At 42.0% G+C, this 14,306-nt stretch overlaps 1 protein-coding gene across 2 annotated transcripts in view; it reads left to right on the top strand.

Moving 5' to 3' along the window:
* TMTC1 (transmembrane O-mannosyltransferase targeting cadherins 1) overlaps positions 1-14,306 on the top strand; it is a 150,569-nt gene that overhangs the window by 112,514 nt on the left and 23,749 nt on the right. For both annotated transcript variants that reach the window (XM_071422391.1, XM_071422390.1), the window contains exon 12: positions 11,472-11,615. In XM_071422391.1, coding sequence (XP_071278492.1) covers positions 11,472-11,615 — 144 coding nt within the window. The remainder of the gene's footprint in view (positions 1-11,471; positions 11,616-14,306) is intronic.

The following is a 14,306-nucleotide window of genomic DNA, read 5'->3' as shown; positions in this document are numbered from 1 at the left end:
AATTATGTTCTCCAGGAGTGAGGGAAATGAACACTGAAATGAAATGCAAAAATGGAGAATGATGTTTGAATTGGATATGGGTGATGAGGTCTCTGGTGTCAAGATGACCCCGAGGTGTTAGAAAAGTCTCTTTATCCCAGCCCCAAGACCAAAGAAGAAGTTGGGATTCCTCAGCTCTGGTTTTCAAGGTTGTTTATTTGCTCTTATCTAATGCACTGTCTTTCTGACCCGTTGAGGTCTGTTCAGCAGGTTGGGTTGAGGCACATTGACTGCCCTCAGGGCAGTGTTTTTATACAAAAACTACGTGTACTTTATTTACAATAATTTTCCAGTACCTATCACCTATGTTAGACAGTCTGTCTCTACTCTAAACCAATCCAGAAATGCCATCATCACAGCAGAAGATGGAGGACAAGAAGGAGAAGGAGAAAGACAGAACATGCCCAGATTCCTCCATCTTGCCTCTTGAACCCCCATTTTAAAAACCCCAAATTCTACTTTTCCACCCTGTGGTAAATTCACTATCATTCTATTCAAACCCCTGTGGCTTGTAACTCCTCACACTAAGTTGGTAATTGTTTCCATGGGTTAAAATCCAAGGCACAGGTGTCTTTGACTCCATGCCAAGGTCTCTGAGCCCCCTGCCAGGGTCTCAAGTCCTCCAGGGCAGCCAGAGGAATATCTTGGGTTCTGACAGATGGGGAGAATGAAAAGAACAAAAATTCTTTATATGAAGGAAAAGCTCTTCCTATATGCAGTTCCTAAAAGGGGAATGGCAGTGGAGCCCTTCAGAGATGAGTTACCCATAAAACAGCCCCGACAAACAGCTGGTGTTCAGCAATTGTACAGTGGGTTATAAACCTTTCAGCTTACCTACAGTAAAGCAAGAAAAACACACTGCTGCATTAGGCTGCTTCACTGGTTTGCCTGACATATGGTAGTGACCCCAGGAGATCCTTGGGGTTTTTTCCTTCAGAAAGTAAAGGCCAGAAATAGTCCATCTGAGATGTGACTACAGCTATTCTGAAAGCTGGCCTTAACGTTCTTGCTGCTGCTTCTGCTGCAGGTTTGTGGCTGTTGTTAGGAATTCTGGAGAACCTCTGCTCCTGGAGATCAAACAGGGTTGATCTTATCTGAAATTTATCTCACCACTTGTCTCCCATTTGTGAGTCAGAATATGAGGTCGTACAACCTCACACAAATAAGAACAACTCTGATGTGCTAATGAAGATGTTTTTGCTGTGTTTATAATTACCAAGCCTTTGTCCTGCTTTTCCCCAGCCTTGTGTGCTTGATGTCACTGTTGATACTGTTGTATTGCTCTTCAGCAATGCACATGGGCTGACATGCAGAGAGAGAAAAACAGCAGAGCCTTGAAAGCCAATTGGTGAACATTCGTTATCAATTAAATCAATCTCCTTTTAACAATGGAGGGGAGAAAAATTATTCACCTTACCTCCTACAATTGCACTCATTCAACATTTTAATTCCCAGAGCAGTTCTTGCCATCCCTCTCTGTGTTTGTTTCCAGGGCAGTGCTTCCCATGGGAGGCAGGTCAGTGTGAGCATCAGCAGGTGGGGCTGAGGGAGGTTGCCGAGTTCCTTGCTGGAGTTGGGTGCATACACATGCTAATAGTATTTCTGTGCTACATTTCTGTGTCTGGGAAAAGGTCATCATCTAAAAATTCATGTTTGCCTTCTGGATGTTAAAACATACCTGACAGTGCAGAGTCCTGCAGGAGGTGTTCACCTTGTGCAGTGTGATACTGTGGATTTATTTACATAAATGCACTGGTGTGTGTACCTGAGAGTGCTGCAGTGTTACCTCTGTGTGTGTACATGTCCATCAACAGGTTCCTAACCACAAGCTCCCCTTGGACTTCCCCTGCCAAAGGCTGCTGACCAAACAGAGCAGGAAGGGGACCAGCCTGCCATGCAGAAACCTTAATTTCCCCTTGTGGCATCTTCTGGGGGAGGGAAGTAGGAACTCTTGGACTGGTTTTCTTTGCAGTTCAGGGAGCTGTTCTGCTGTTCAGCCATGAGAGAGAGGAGAGAGTGGGCCAGGAGGCAGGGAAACCAGTATGGAAACACTTGGGTCCTGCAGCTTGTGTGGTCTGGCTCTCACAGAGCTTGCAAGTAGTACATCTTAGGGCATTGCATACAGCTTGGAAATGGGGAATGCTGCTTTGTGGCATCAGTAAGGATCATGAAATCATGGTTAGTAGTCAAACACAGGCTAGATGGAGAAGGAAAAACAGTGTAAGCAGCTTATCTGTATGTCTCATTTGAGGGAACAAAATTGGTTCATAGCAGCAGTGGAATGGGTAGGAAAGAAAAAAAGCAAGGCTGTTCTTTCACCTCACTACACTTTAGAAATAAAGCCCTAATGCTGTAAGGGAGACTCAGGTTTCTTCCTAAGCTTTCCCACATACCTTCCTGCTGGGTTTTTATATGTCTTAAATCAACGGTATCTGGGGTTGTTTAAATTCTGTTAAATTGCACTCTCCATGCAGTAAAAAAAATTGTGTTCTTACAGCACTTTATGTGTGTGTGTCAATGTATTTGCCTTTAAAATGCCTCTCAGCATGGACTGCAGGTGGCCTTGGATACCATCTGTGATTTATTTCTGGGAAGAATTAAAATACCAGCACCATTTGTTAGCCTGTTTTTACAGTGAGTAAAAAATGTGCATTTGCTGCTTTGCTGTGGCTGCTTTTGCTCCTGAAACTATGAGTGCCCTTCTGACACTGATATTACTTAGGTCAGGCCCTTGGAGCAAGCCTGGAACATCTTCATAGAGATTTCAGGTAATGCTCTGTGTTAGTGGATATTATGGGCTGGAGGTGGATCATGTCCAAGCAGTTGGGAATATCTTTGTGGTGTTCTGATTTGAGCTTTGACAGTGGGCTTAAGAAGTATTGGGTAGGGATGGTGGCTGTCCTGAAGCTGGACAGAATTGTTGAGTGTTTTAGTGGTAATTGATGGCTGAAAGGGCTGCCTTGTAATTTGAATCAGAGACTTAATGGCCTTTACAACACGTTGCATGGGACAATGACCAAATTACTTCAGTGAGTGTAATTTATTTTTGAACCTGTTCTATATAAAGTGCTAATCCCTGCCTGTTTTGAGGGCTGCTCCAGTTCTGCTCAGTTTTTCTGCTTTTTAGTGACAAAATAGCAATCAATGCACAGGCTTTTATTTACTTGGAAACAGAACTGGTATATGTGCAACCATGATGCAGAGACAGTGTGTGTGCATGTAGAGCCACGGGAGCTGGGTGTGCCTGCTGAGATGGACAGATGGATGTGTCAGCCCTGGACACTGATGGTTACAGGTGGTGGGGTCCCTTCCTACACCGTGGTGTCTTGTTGTGGGTGCAGGTCCTTTTGTGCTGCCCTTCAAGGACTTGATGGCTTTTCAAACACATCACCTTAGAGAAAAGCCCCCATCATCTCTGAGGATGACAACTCCATAGCCTTCCTCAGAACTGCATCAAAGCTCTGCCTTCTTATGTATTGGGGACTGATAAAAAAATCTGGGTAATGAAAAATGTGTCCCTAATTAAAAATGTTTTCTTATTGGGACACTAAGAAATCTATTTTGACTATTTTTGAGGATCTATTTTGATTCTCCTGTGGGGTATGCAGAGAGAAGCTTGTGACTGTATTTTGCACGTGTTCAAGTCTACCTTTCACTTTTGGCTAATGATAACCTCAAATCCAAGGGTTGATTATTCATTCCCACAGCCACTGCTTTTTTCTTAGCCTGCTGTCCTTGTTTTGATGAAAACTGTGCAGTATGGGGCTGTAAAGCTTCCCCTAGCACCTGGGTGGTTTCATCCCATCTGCTTTGGTGAGAGTATGTTGTTATTGTATCCTCCTCATGCCAGGTTTGATTGAAGGGCTCACACCATGGTCTCTTGTTTGCTGTGGTGTCCTTGAAGATTCTGTGGGCTCCATGGAGGTGCCTGTGTTGTTCACACTGTCTATAAGTCAGGCATGTTGTGAATTATTAGTCCTTTGCTGGGCTTTGGGAGTGTTGAGATTTCTGGGATTTTCAGGACTACGTGGATCCTGCATAAATTCTTTATGTGAGAGAACAAGCAGACAGCCCTGTTTGATAACCTCATGTTGCCTCGTCTCTTCAGGGAACATGCAAGTTTAGCAGGAGAGATTTTATTTATTTATATGTAGTGGTGGTATTGTTTGACTTAAAATCCTGTTTTTTCCTCCTCAACTCTAACTCTCAGGCTTCTACCCCTGCCCAAGTTTGAAAATTTATAAATTATAATATTGTTTAGTGTGCTTCTGCTTGGTTATTTGAATGGCATGCTTTTGGATATTGCTGTAGGTTGGGGGTATTTTTTCCTTAATGGATGTCAAGCTCAAAGAATTCACGAGGCTTTTGTCAATGTACAGATTAAATCTATTCAGCTTCTCTATTTTTTTTTCCCCATTTCTGTCCTGGAGAGGTTTCTCTCAGTATCAGGGTGCTCTGCAATTCAGCCTGGGAGGCTCACCCTGCTGAGAGGGTTTGCTGGTAGCAGTGCACCTGTGGGCTGCTCTTCCTGGCTGATGGGCAGGGGGACAAGCTGATGCCTCAGGTTTTAGCTTTTATGTTTTTCAGATTCTGTGCTGCTTTGGTGTGTAGTTCTGAGCCTCATATTGGGGGATGGTGAGCTCTCTTCACAGAGTAGGGAAACAAAACAATTCCTTCTCTAGCTGGGGACCAAGGACAAATGATCCAAATTTCAGGCCCAAGAGCATAAACAATGTGGACTGAAGAGAGAAAAAAAAAAAGAAGGATGGAATTTCATAAGCTGAAGTTATAATTGGACAATTAACTCCAATATGCAAATGGATCAGAACTTATAAAAGTGACTGGTCATGAATTTAGTGACCATTTTGGGTTCATCTGGGGTGTAGCTCTGGCTGGGCTCTTGTGCTGCCCAAGGTGTATCCATTGAGGCCTTTTAATAAATTTTTTATTCTTTAGCTGTGCCTAGCCTCTGTTCTAGGTCAGCTTGCACAAGGCATCAAAGCCATAAAGCCAGGACCTTACTTCCTTCCACTGATCCCTGGCTGTGATTCAGCACTTGCTATTTATACCTCAGCCTCTGGAGATCCCAGGTTAGATCAAGGTCCTGCTGGAGGCACTGCTGGTCAGGCATGACCCTCACTGACTTCTTGGGCAGGACCTCCCTCCCTCAGGAGCTGGGCTGGCCCATACAGCAGGACCCACAGCACTGCTCAGGGATGCCCTGTGAGCCCCCAGCACCAGGCTGGGATGGCATCACTCCCTGCCTCGTGCCTGGCATTGTGTCAGGAGCCCCTGGCAGCTGAGTGTGTGGAAATGGGTGTGATGTAATTCCCAGCTCCGGGCTGTGCTGTGTACAGCCGCGAGTCTCGCTGCTCTGTCACGCTTTCACTGAAGGAGATTATGCCTGAGGCTTTCAAAGGAACCTAAAAGCATTAGATCTCTCACTTGCCTGACTTTCAACAGGATTTCCAGGTGCTTTTTTAAATACAAAAAATACCAGCCTGCCACAAACCTTCTGCCAAGCTGAAGGTGTTGCCTTAGAGGAAATACTGATGCAACTGCTAGAACTCTTCAAAAAAAAATAGGCTGCTGCTTGATATTGCAGGATCACCTCTCCTTCCTTGAAAGAAATTAAAATGTTGCAAATTGAAAACCTTTTTGAGGAAGACACAGGCTCTGCCATCCATATCTCCACATCATGTAGAGCAGCTCTTGAAACAAGGTGCCACACCATCATGAGGCCATGACCTGAGTTGTTGCCAGTGCAGAATTGTTCCCAGAAGGATGGCTGGTCTCAGAATTACATCAGATCATGTTTTAATTCAACCTGACATAGAACTTTATTGAGAACTTACATAAATACATGAAAATGAGTATGATGTAATATTAAAATTGGAAAATTGGCTTGAAATAGTATGCTGGAGTAAATATAAAATGGGCAGTATTAAAACTTGGCACAGATAGAAACGTTATTCATATAACATTCTTACTTTAGTTGGCAAAACAATGCCAATAATTACAGTATATATTGGAATGGGCAAAATGTGTCTTAAAAGCAAATTGCCATGCTGCCAGCAAGTAATTTGGCCTGGGTAATTAAGGCCTGAGTCCCTGTGCTTGACGTGGCTGCAGGGAGCCCCATGGATGCTGAGCTTTGTTTAGGGCTGGACAGGCACCAGGAGAGCCAAGAGTGGCTGTCAGGGAAGTGTCCTCTTGTATGGAGGAGGAGTGGTGAGGGCTGTGGCCCAGGGCTCTTCAGGGTCTCCTCTCCTCTTGCCACAGAGAGGTAACACAGCCTGTTTTGTACTGCAGCACGGGGGGCTGACTTACCACAGCTGCCTCAATGTGAGTGCTAAGTTTAAATGCATTGTTTAATCAAAAGTTGTGTTAACAAAAACCAGGCACACTAGATCTTTCCGACTGAATAATTTATTTTTAAATTATTTTTCACTTATTATTTTAATTTATAGAAGAAATTAATATGCTTGGACTTCCTTTGAATATTATGCAAGATGATACAGGCAGTTTTTTTTGTCTTTCTGCTGCTGCAGCCATGGCATGGCTGTTGGGTTGATGCTGACCAGAGTTGCTTACAAGTTTTATAATGGTTATAAGAACTCATGTTGTAAGTCAGTGGGAATGTGCTTTCAACAGGCTTATTGTCAACCCTTGGAGAGTGATGAAGGGCTGGGGCATCAGGAAGAGTCACCCTCATGTGACATGTCAGGGCTGTCCCAGCTCTGAGAAGTGTCTCTGGGCTGCTTTCAATAACCTCTTTCATCGTGCAGTGGCTGTGGGGGCCTGCCCACACCCCTGCAAGATGACATTACAGCTTTTTCCCTGCTGTCCATGGTAGTTTTCCAGGCTAATTGCATGCTAGTCTGGCCCCATCCCCTGCTGCTTGCTATCCACACAGCAATGGCTGTACAAAAACCACATAATGCTCTTAAGAGCAAGTGGGTAGTTGTCACACTAATGCCTTCCTCCCCTGAATACCCCTGGCACCAGACCAGGCAGGACTGTGAGCAGAGCTTGCCAGTTGTTTAAGTGGTCTCTCTCAATCTGAATTAAAAGAATTAAAATTCCTGGTGGATCATAGGTTGCAGTCATGACAACAAATTTCATCCCTTTCTCTTCTTTCTGTAATTGTCTTGTAATTCAGATATGGAGCCAAACAAAGCCCTTCAAACGTTTTTCAAAAACCCTTATGTTTCAGGTAATAGTGGCAATAAATGAAAAAGCAGAATAAATGGTCATCAGCATTTTGATGACTGTATGTTTTATACCTGGTTTTGTCTTAGGAAACTGGAAATGTCTTGACTGTGCAAGTCAGTAGGGCTTTTGTTCAGTGATATTAGAGGGAATTTTGCTAACCTAAAAGAAGTGGGGATAATCACTAACAGGAGTTCTTGTGCAGTCTATACCTGTAATAGTTAAAGGGAAGGCTGCTGAAATTTTTCTGACAATTGCAGATACAGCATTGGAGGAATCATTTGAATTATTCATTCTACAACAAGGAAACAACCCACTTGTCTTCTCTTTAGAAATGAAATCTCCATCTGCTTTAAAATATACTTTTATAGGTTGCTTTCCCATAATTTTGCTGTTTCAAGACTTCTATTATAATTATCCTTGAATGTAGATTTTTAAAGAAAATTATTCTGATTTCTAAAGGAAAGGATAAACTGATTTCTTACATGAACTGCTACTTGTAGAATAAGTTTAATGAAATTCAGCTTTCTTTCATAAATAATGCAGCACTTGCATTTGATTAGGTGAAGCCTAGAGGAATTTCTACCTAATCAGATGCATAGCAAGAAGGATATTGCCTGCAGATTGTTACCATTATCAGTGGTGGTGGCAAGGAAAACACAGCCCTATATATATCCAGATAAAAAGCTTTGTTTCTTAAGAAAAGTTGCAAAACAAGCTAGATGTGTTCCAACAATTGATCTCTTGCATCCCAGTGTCTTCACAGTGATGGTTTATAAAATGAAGTGTGGATTCTGAGTATTGCCATTATTGTGGCACACAGAAGACTCCAGGTTAATTGGAGACCTTCCTGCCTTGGTATGTGTTTCTAACCCTTCTAAGAAATAAATACATTTTTCATATGAATGAAGAATGAGGAAGAGACAATGTTTGCATTAGAGAACTTAAAATCAAAACAAGTTAAAGCTGAATATAAGGATTCATTGAGATCAGTTCCAGAAGTCTTGATAAGCAGCACAAATCTCCTGATAACTTCAAAACAGGAGAAGTACATGTGTCTCCCTCCATTACAATAACAAATCAAGTTTGTTATTGTAAAAGCAATAGCAAACAAGTTTGGTGTATCTGCAAGTATTGCAGAACCATTTTGAAAGTTCTTGAGTAAATGCTGCTTAATTTGGTAGCTTGTGGTCAAGTTTTGTGCTCCTGCATAAATCCTGCCACAAGACTATTCTGCTGTGTTTTTATTCCCAGTGAACTGTTGTTAACAGCAGTGGGTGTGCCTGAACAAAGGGCAGTTTAAATAGGGCTGCCAGTCCTTTACTCAACATCCATATTAATAAATAAAAAAATGATCTGGTGCACATTCTTTAGCCCTGAGGTCAACTGGCATAAATTGACCTGGAAGTATTCAGTAAATGTTTGTATCCTCTGAGAGACAGTGGCCAAGTCCAAGTTGGCTTTTGGGACCAAACCCTGATCTGGGCTCAGGCCTGGACCATTCCTGGGACCTATTTGAGGGTGGTGTGAAAGCAGCATAAACAGAAAGAGGGAAGGTTTAGATGGGATTTTAGGAAGAAATTCTTTCTTGCAAGAATCTTGAGGCACTGGGGCACATTGTTCATAGAAGCTGTGGATGCCCCATTCCTGAAAGTGTCCATGGCCTCGTTGGATGGGGCTTTGAATAACCTGGTCTGGTAGAAGGAGTCCCTGCCCATAGTGGCTGGGCATTGGAACAGAGGGTCTTTAAGGTCTTTCACATCCCAAAACATTCAATCACTCAATGATCCTGTAACAGCATGGATGGTCATGGGCTCGGACTCTGGCTCTGGTTACCTCACCAGAGGTAATGCTCTCTTAGGCCTGGTTGTTCTGCTGAACTCAGTTGAGTGGCAGCTTGCTCTACCACCATAACAAAGAAATATTCCAAATAAAATATCTGGAGAGAAATAAAAGAGCAGCAAAGCCCAACACCACCACCTTATCTTGCTGTGGTCAGAATTTCTGGTAACTTTTGTTCAGACATGTAAAATTGCAGATCTCCTAAGTTCTTCAGGCCAGATGCTAGGCAGGTAATTTGTGCTTGCTGAGGTTCTGGGTTTTCACTTACATTTCTTGGAAAGGGCAATGAGATGTAATGAATAAAAGTAAAACACAAGAAATAGAGTCCAGGATACATGGGAGATGTGTTTGCATCCTGTGATTTGCTGTTGAGAGGTTTTAGCACTGAACTCAGAAGTGTATTTTATGGAGCTGCTGGTCAGAACTGTGCAATTTAAAGGTAAAATCCGTTCCCTTTTTTAATCTTGAGTTTTCATTCCACTCCAAATTGGTGCAAGCAAATCTCCTGGGCCTAAAATGCCACAGGAGCACTAAAGGCCGAGAACAGAATTAATTTCTGAAAGTTTGAGAGAAAAACCATCAGGTTTAGGGTTGTAAAATGTTAATCTGTTTCTGACTTTCCCAAGAATTGCCTGAAATCCTTTTGCCCACTCATAACTCAAGTGACTTCATGTCAAATACTGGAGCTGTTTTATGTGTGAGTACTGACAGAAGTAGTGCACACTTTTATCATAGCCATCTGGTAAAAAAGGCTGAAAAATTTAACTCCCAGACCTTTTTCTTGGTCCAAAACAATGTCAAAATCCCTTGGAGGAAATGGGAAACAAGACTGAGCCTGTGGCCATTTGCCCTAAGATGTTCTTTGTTCAAGATTCAAGTTTTTAAAAAACACGTGGCTGCATCCCTGAACAATTTCTCATCAAATGTGTGGCTTTGCAGTCCTTATTTGCTAGGTGAAAAAAGGACTTGAGCTTTTCTCTTACTTAATGGTAGGAAACATCCTGGTTTTGTTAGTGGTTCATGTCCATTTCTCCCAGAGTTCCCTTGAATGCTTCCAGCTTCACCCCCAAATAAGACCTTGCCAAAATAATTTATGAGCTGTGGAGTGAAAATGTGACTGATACAAATGTTGCAGAAGTGTATAAAATGCTAAATTATTCATGGTGCTTAAGCACAGAAAATGCTAGGGCTGAATTGACATAGTGAAAGACTCCAGGCAAATAAAACCCCAAACCTCACAGTGGAAAGTCTTGGATTAAAAACAATTGCAAACTTTAGTCAGGCTATACTATAGAGTCTTAATCCTTTCTACCTTTAAATGCCCCTTCTCATGCTGTACCCTGTGCTTTCATGGCCAACTACTTTTAATGTCATTTTCCACATCATTTTCCCATGATCAGGGACCTAAGGCAAAGAACTGTCAGATGCCTTGGTCTCAGAGCCTCAGACCTTCTCACACAGCTGGTCTCCAGGGACCTCTGTGGGTGTCTGTCAAAAACTTATTTCCTTATCATAATGACCCTCAGTTTTCACCTACCTATCACACAAAGGGTCCTGGGTGCTTTCATCAAGCCCTGGATCACTTCCACCTCTGGAGTTTTCTGGCAAAAGACCTACAAACTAAAATATTAATGTAGGAGCAGAACTTTGAGAATTTAAACTGCTGAATGGACCATGACCTGCTGCCTAATTTGTGGAGAGTTTTAACAGAGATGCATTGGGCTCAATGATGTAACTGAAACAGGCAGATGTGAAGATTAACAGGTCAGATAAAAGGAGAACTGTACTGAACCAAATGCTGCAAGAAGCTTAGAGAATTCATACTGTTGAGCAGTCTGGTTCCAGATTTTTTTACCATTTTGCTTGGTCCTGAAAGCATTGCTCGACAGCTGATTTCAGGTTTCCTTTTGCACTTTTTTATCAGTTTTATTGTGAAAAAAATTTCGAAAACCCAACAAATAATTTTAAACAGTGTTGTGTTGGATTCTGTGTATATCAAAACCTATTTCCAGTGGAAACATTTATTTGACAAGGCGGTTCTTGCTTTTTGCAAAAGCATTTTTAATAAAAACATTCAGGCTGCTTTAGTCACTATGCCTTTTGCTTGAAGGGTATGATAGGTTTTCAATTTGTTCCATTTGTTTCCAAATGTTCCATTTTGCCCTGGAGATACATAGGAACCATAGGAAATCTGATGAGGAGTTGAAAAGGGTCCTCAGGATCCCAACTGACCTGCAGGAAATTAAGGGAAAAGAAGGTTTTTTGGCTGACATTCTTCCCTCTATTGAGTGCCAAAGAGCACTGGTGACAGAGTCAGCCACATCAGCTTTATTTGTCAATGAATGAGCATCTGTAACTTGCTGTTCCATTTTTGCCAGGCTGTACCCTCGTCACGCAAGTGCTCTCAACAACCTGGGGACGTTGACCAAAGACGTGGTGGAGGCCAAGGACTATTACAGACGGGCCCTGCAGCTCAACCCCCAGCACAACCGAGCTCTCTTCAACCTCGGCAACCTGCTCAAGTAAGTTCACTGCAGGTGGGGCACAAAGAAAATTCACATTGCCCCTGCACACATCACCCAAGTAGGTTTTTTTCTGCTAGCTGGTGAAGAAATGGTGTCATTTCTTAGTGCCATCCAGAAGTGCTGGCACAAAGGTGTGGTTTATTGTGGATGTCCCTGTGCTGTGTGCCACATCACTCCAGGTGCTGTTCACGAGGGTGTTCCAGTTGTAGGAAATTCATTTGTTCCAGGCATCAGAAATGAGTTGCCTAAACCCAGCTAGGCACCTGAGATCCCCATCCTGGTGGAGATGTGTGAACATTTCCAGGAGAGGAAGTTGTATTGTTCAAAGGTAGGCATCAGATGCCGAGCTAATAAATAACACATTTCCAAAAAATCCCTCTCTTCAAGTTCCCGCTTCTCCTCATTAGCTGTATATGTATTGTTGTATAGTTTAGGCATAAGCACCTTGTGCTGAGTTGCTCAGAGCAGCAGAGTTCATTTCCTTGCAGAGCAGGTAGGTCTGGATTTGAGGAGAAGGCTGGTTTACATTCCTGAACAGTTAAAAACAAGTTGATGAGCTCATTACTTCACTTGTTGTTGTTTAGAGTGTCAGCCTGTAGCAAGGAGAATAGCAGACAATCATAATCATGCAAATTAATTTGACTAACCACATCTAAAGACTAAACTTAGATCTGTACAAGAAGCCAGTATGATAAGATCTGCAAAGGGTTCAATTAAAAAAAGTAAAACATCTCTGTTTAGCACCAGCAAAAAGGTCCTTGGTTTTGTGAGGATATTGTGATGTATTTGCTGTCAGAACTGCATAAACTACAGCAGTAAAAGTACATTTTTTCTCATATGAACTGCTCTTATTTTGCTGATAATAGGTCTTGGTAAATCTTTTAGAGCAGACAGTGCTGGTTAAACCATGACAGGCTTAGTGTGGAACTGGTTTTAAAGTGCCATTGTGTCATTAAAACTTGGTCTTTCTGGTCTTGAAATGTAACTTTGAGAGTGTGGATTTGTATAAAGGATGTTAAGTGGGCTGCTGAACTCCCTGGTCTGTTCAGAAGCAGAGAAATTATCAGAATAATATTACAAGTAAATCTATTGGTTTGTGGTTAGAATATGGGAAATGAGTAATCTTAAATAGAAAGTTGTGCTTTACTGGAAATACAAGGAAGGAAAGTGGTACAGTCATGTTACAAGAGAAAAGAAAGGTCTTTGTATTATGTGTGGTTGATTGAAATTATTTTAGGTGGCAATGGTGTTTAAAAATACATATTGTCTTTTAAATCCATCATGTGTACCTTAGTTATTATTCTCTGTTATGTTTTGGAGGTTTTTTTTAAAATATAAAATATTAATACAAATGATCTGAGACAGTAGAATCACTGGGACATTTCATGTCAATTATGCTTAAATCTGGCCTGTCAAAGGGCTCTTATGACCCAGCAGATGGACAAAAACTGGACTTGTTGCACTGGAAAAGCACAAAGGAGATGTGTAGGGAAAATGTCTTAGAAATGCTGTTTGTTTTCTGTGCAATATGTCATGTTTTTCACATTGTGATGCCTAAGATATTGTGTGTCCTGTTGGATTGGCTGTGCTCTGCATCCTTCTGTGGTGCCACATTTTGCAGTATGTTAAATGTGGGTGATGCTTGTGCTAAACTTGTCAAAAGCAAGCGCTCAGGATCCTCCTGCCCTTTCCCCACATCCATTTGCTCCCATTTTCTAAACTTCCTTTAGGCTTCCAAAACAATGTAGTGCATCTGGACACAGCAGAAGTGTTAATTGTATTGGAAGCTGAGTGCCCTCATCTCCCTGCTCAGTTTTAAAAAACCTGCTAAAAAATAGGTGGAGCTTGCAGTGCAGGAATTAGCACATATGTGAGGCAGGTGCTCTGTGGGCAGATCCTGTATGAATGTCTCCCCTAAAACAGGATCCCAAACCCTTTGGCCAGCACCTTTCCTAGATGATCCAGCAGCTTAGCAAAGAACATCAGCCATGCTGGAGCATGAGGTACCTTCTGAGATGACCAGACAGGTACAAGGCAGAGATTTCACATTTCCTCTTCCTACAATGATGTCTTTATTTATATTTTCTACCTGTGTCTACAATTATCCTTTCATATATATATAAATGTGCATATATATGGCAGCCAGTATTCTGCAGACACTAAATGCTAGTATAATATGAGTAATAAATTAAATAAAATGGAAATCTGCAGAATATTACAGATAGATATTACTTTCTGGCTATGTTATGAAACATTACGAAGAGTGTTTTGATTTTTAAACATATGTCAGAGAGAAGATAAATGGTCAAGCAATAAAAGCATTTTCTGTCTTCTTTACAATGGCTTCAGAGCATGGGGCAGATCAGGAGGGGACAGATGTGCAACACTTTAGGCATGTCCACAGCTTGTACTGGGACATGGAATGGAATTGTCTGGCATGGGGAACCCCCAGTTGAATTCTGCTGAGTTCCCTGTACCCATCCCTGCTCACAGTGTGCAAATCTGATGGCAGAGCCTAGATTTCATCTCCTCTGGAGTGCTAAGATGAGGGAAGTCCAGGATTTTGGAAGGATGGGATTGTCATTGCCATGTGGGAATCTGCCCTTCATTATTCCATGCAAATAAGCTATTTAAGCATCCATTGCTTGTGATTTAAACTTGAGTAAAAACTGTTTTGAGGACATAGGG

The sequence above is a fragment of the Agelaius tricolor genome, unplaced genomic scaffold (genome assembly GCF_023055355.1).
Source record: "Agelaius tricolor isolate 1412-34295 unplaced genomic scaffold, bAgeTri1.0.p SCAF_3, whole genome shotgun sequence".
In the NCBI taxonomy this organism is placed as follows: Eukaryota; Metazoa; Chordata; class Aves; order Passeriformes; family Icteridae; genus Agelaius; species Agelaius tricolor.
Note: the sequence above shows the minus strand (reverse complement) of the source record. Positions and strands in the feature narration are given on the sequence as shown.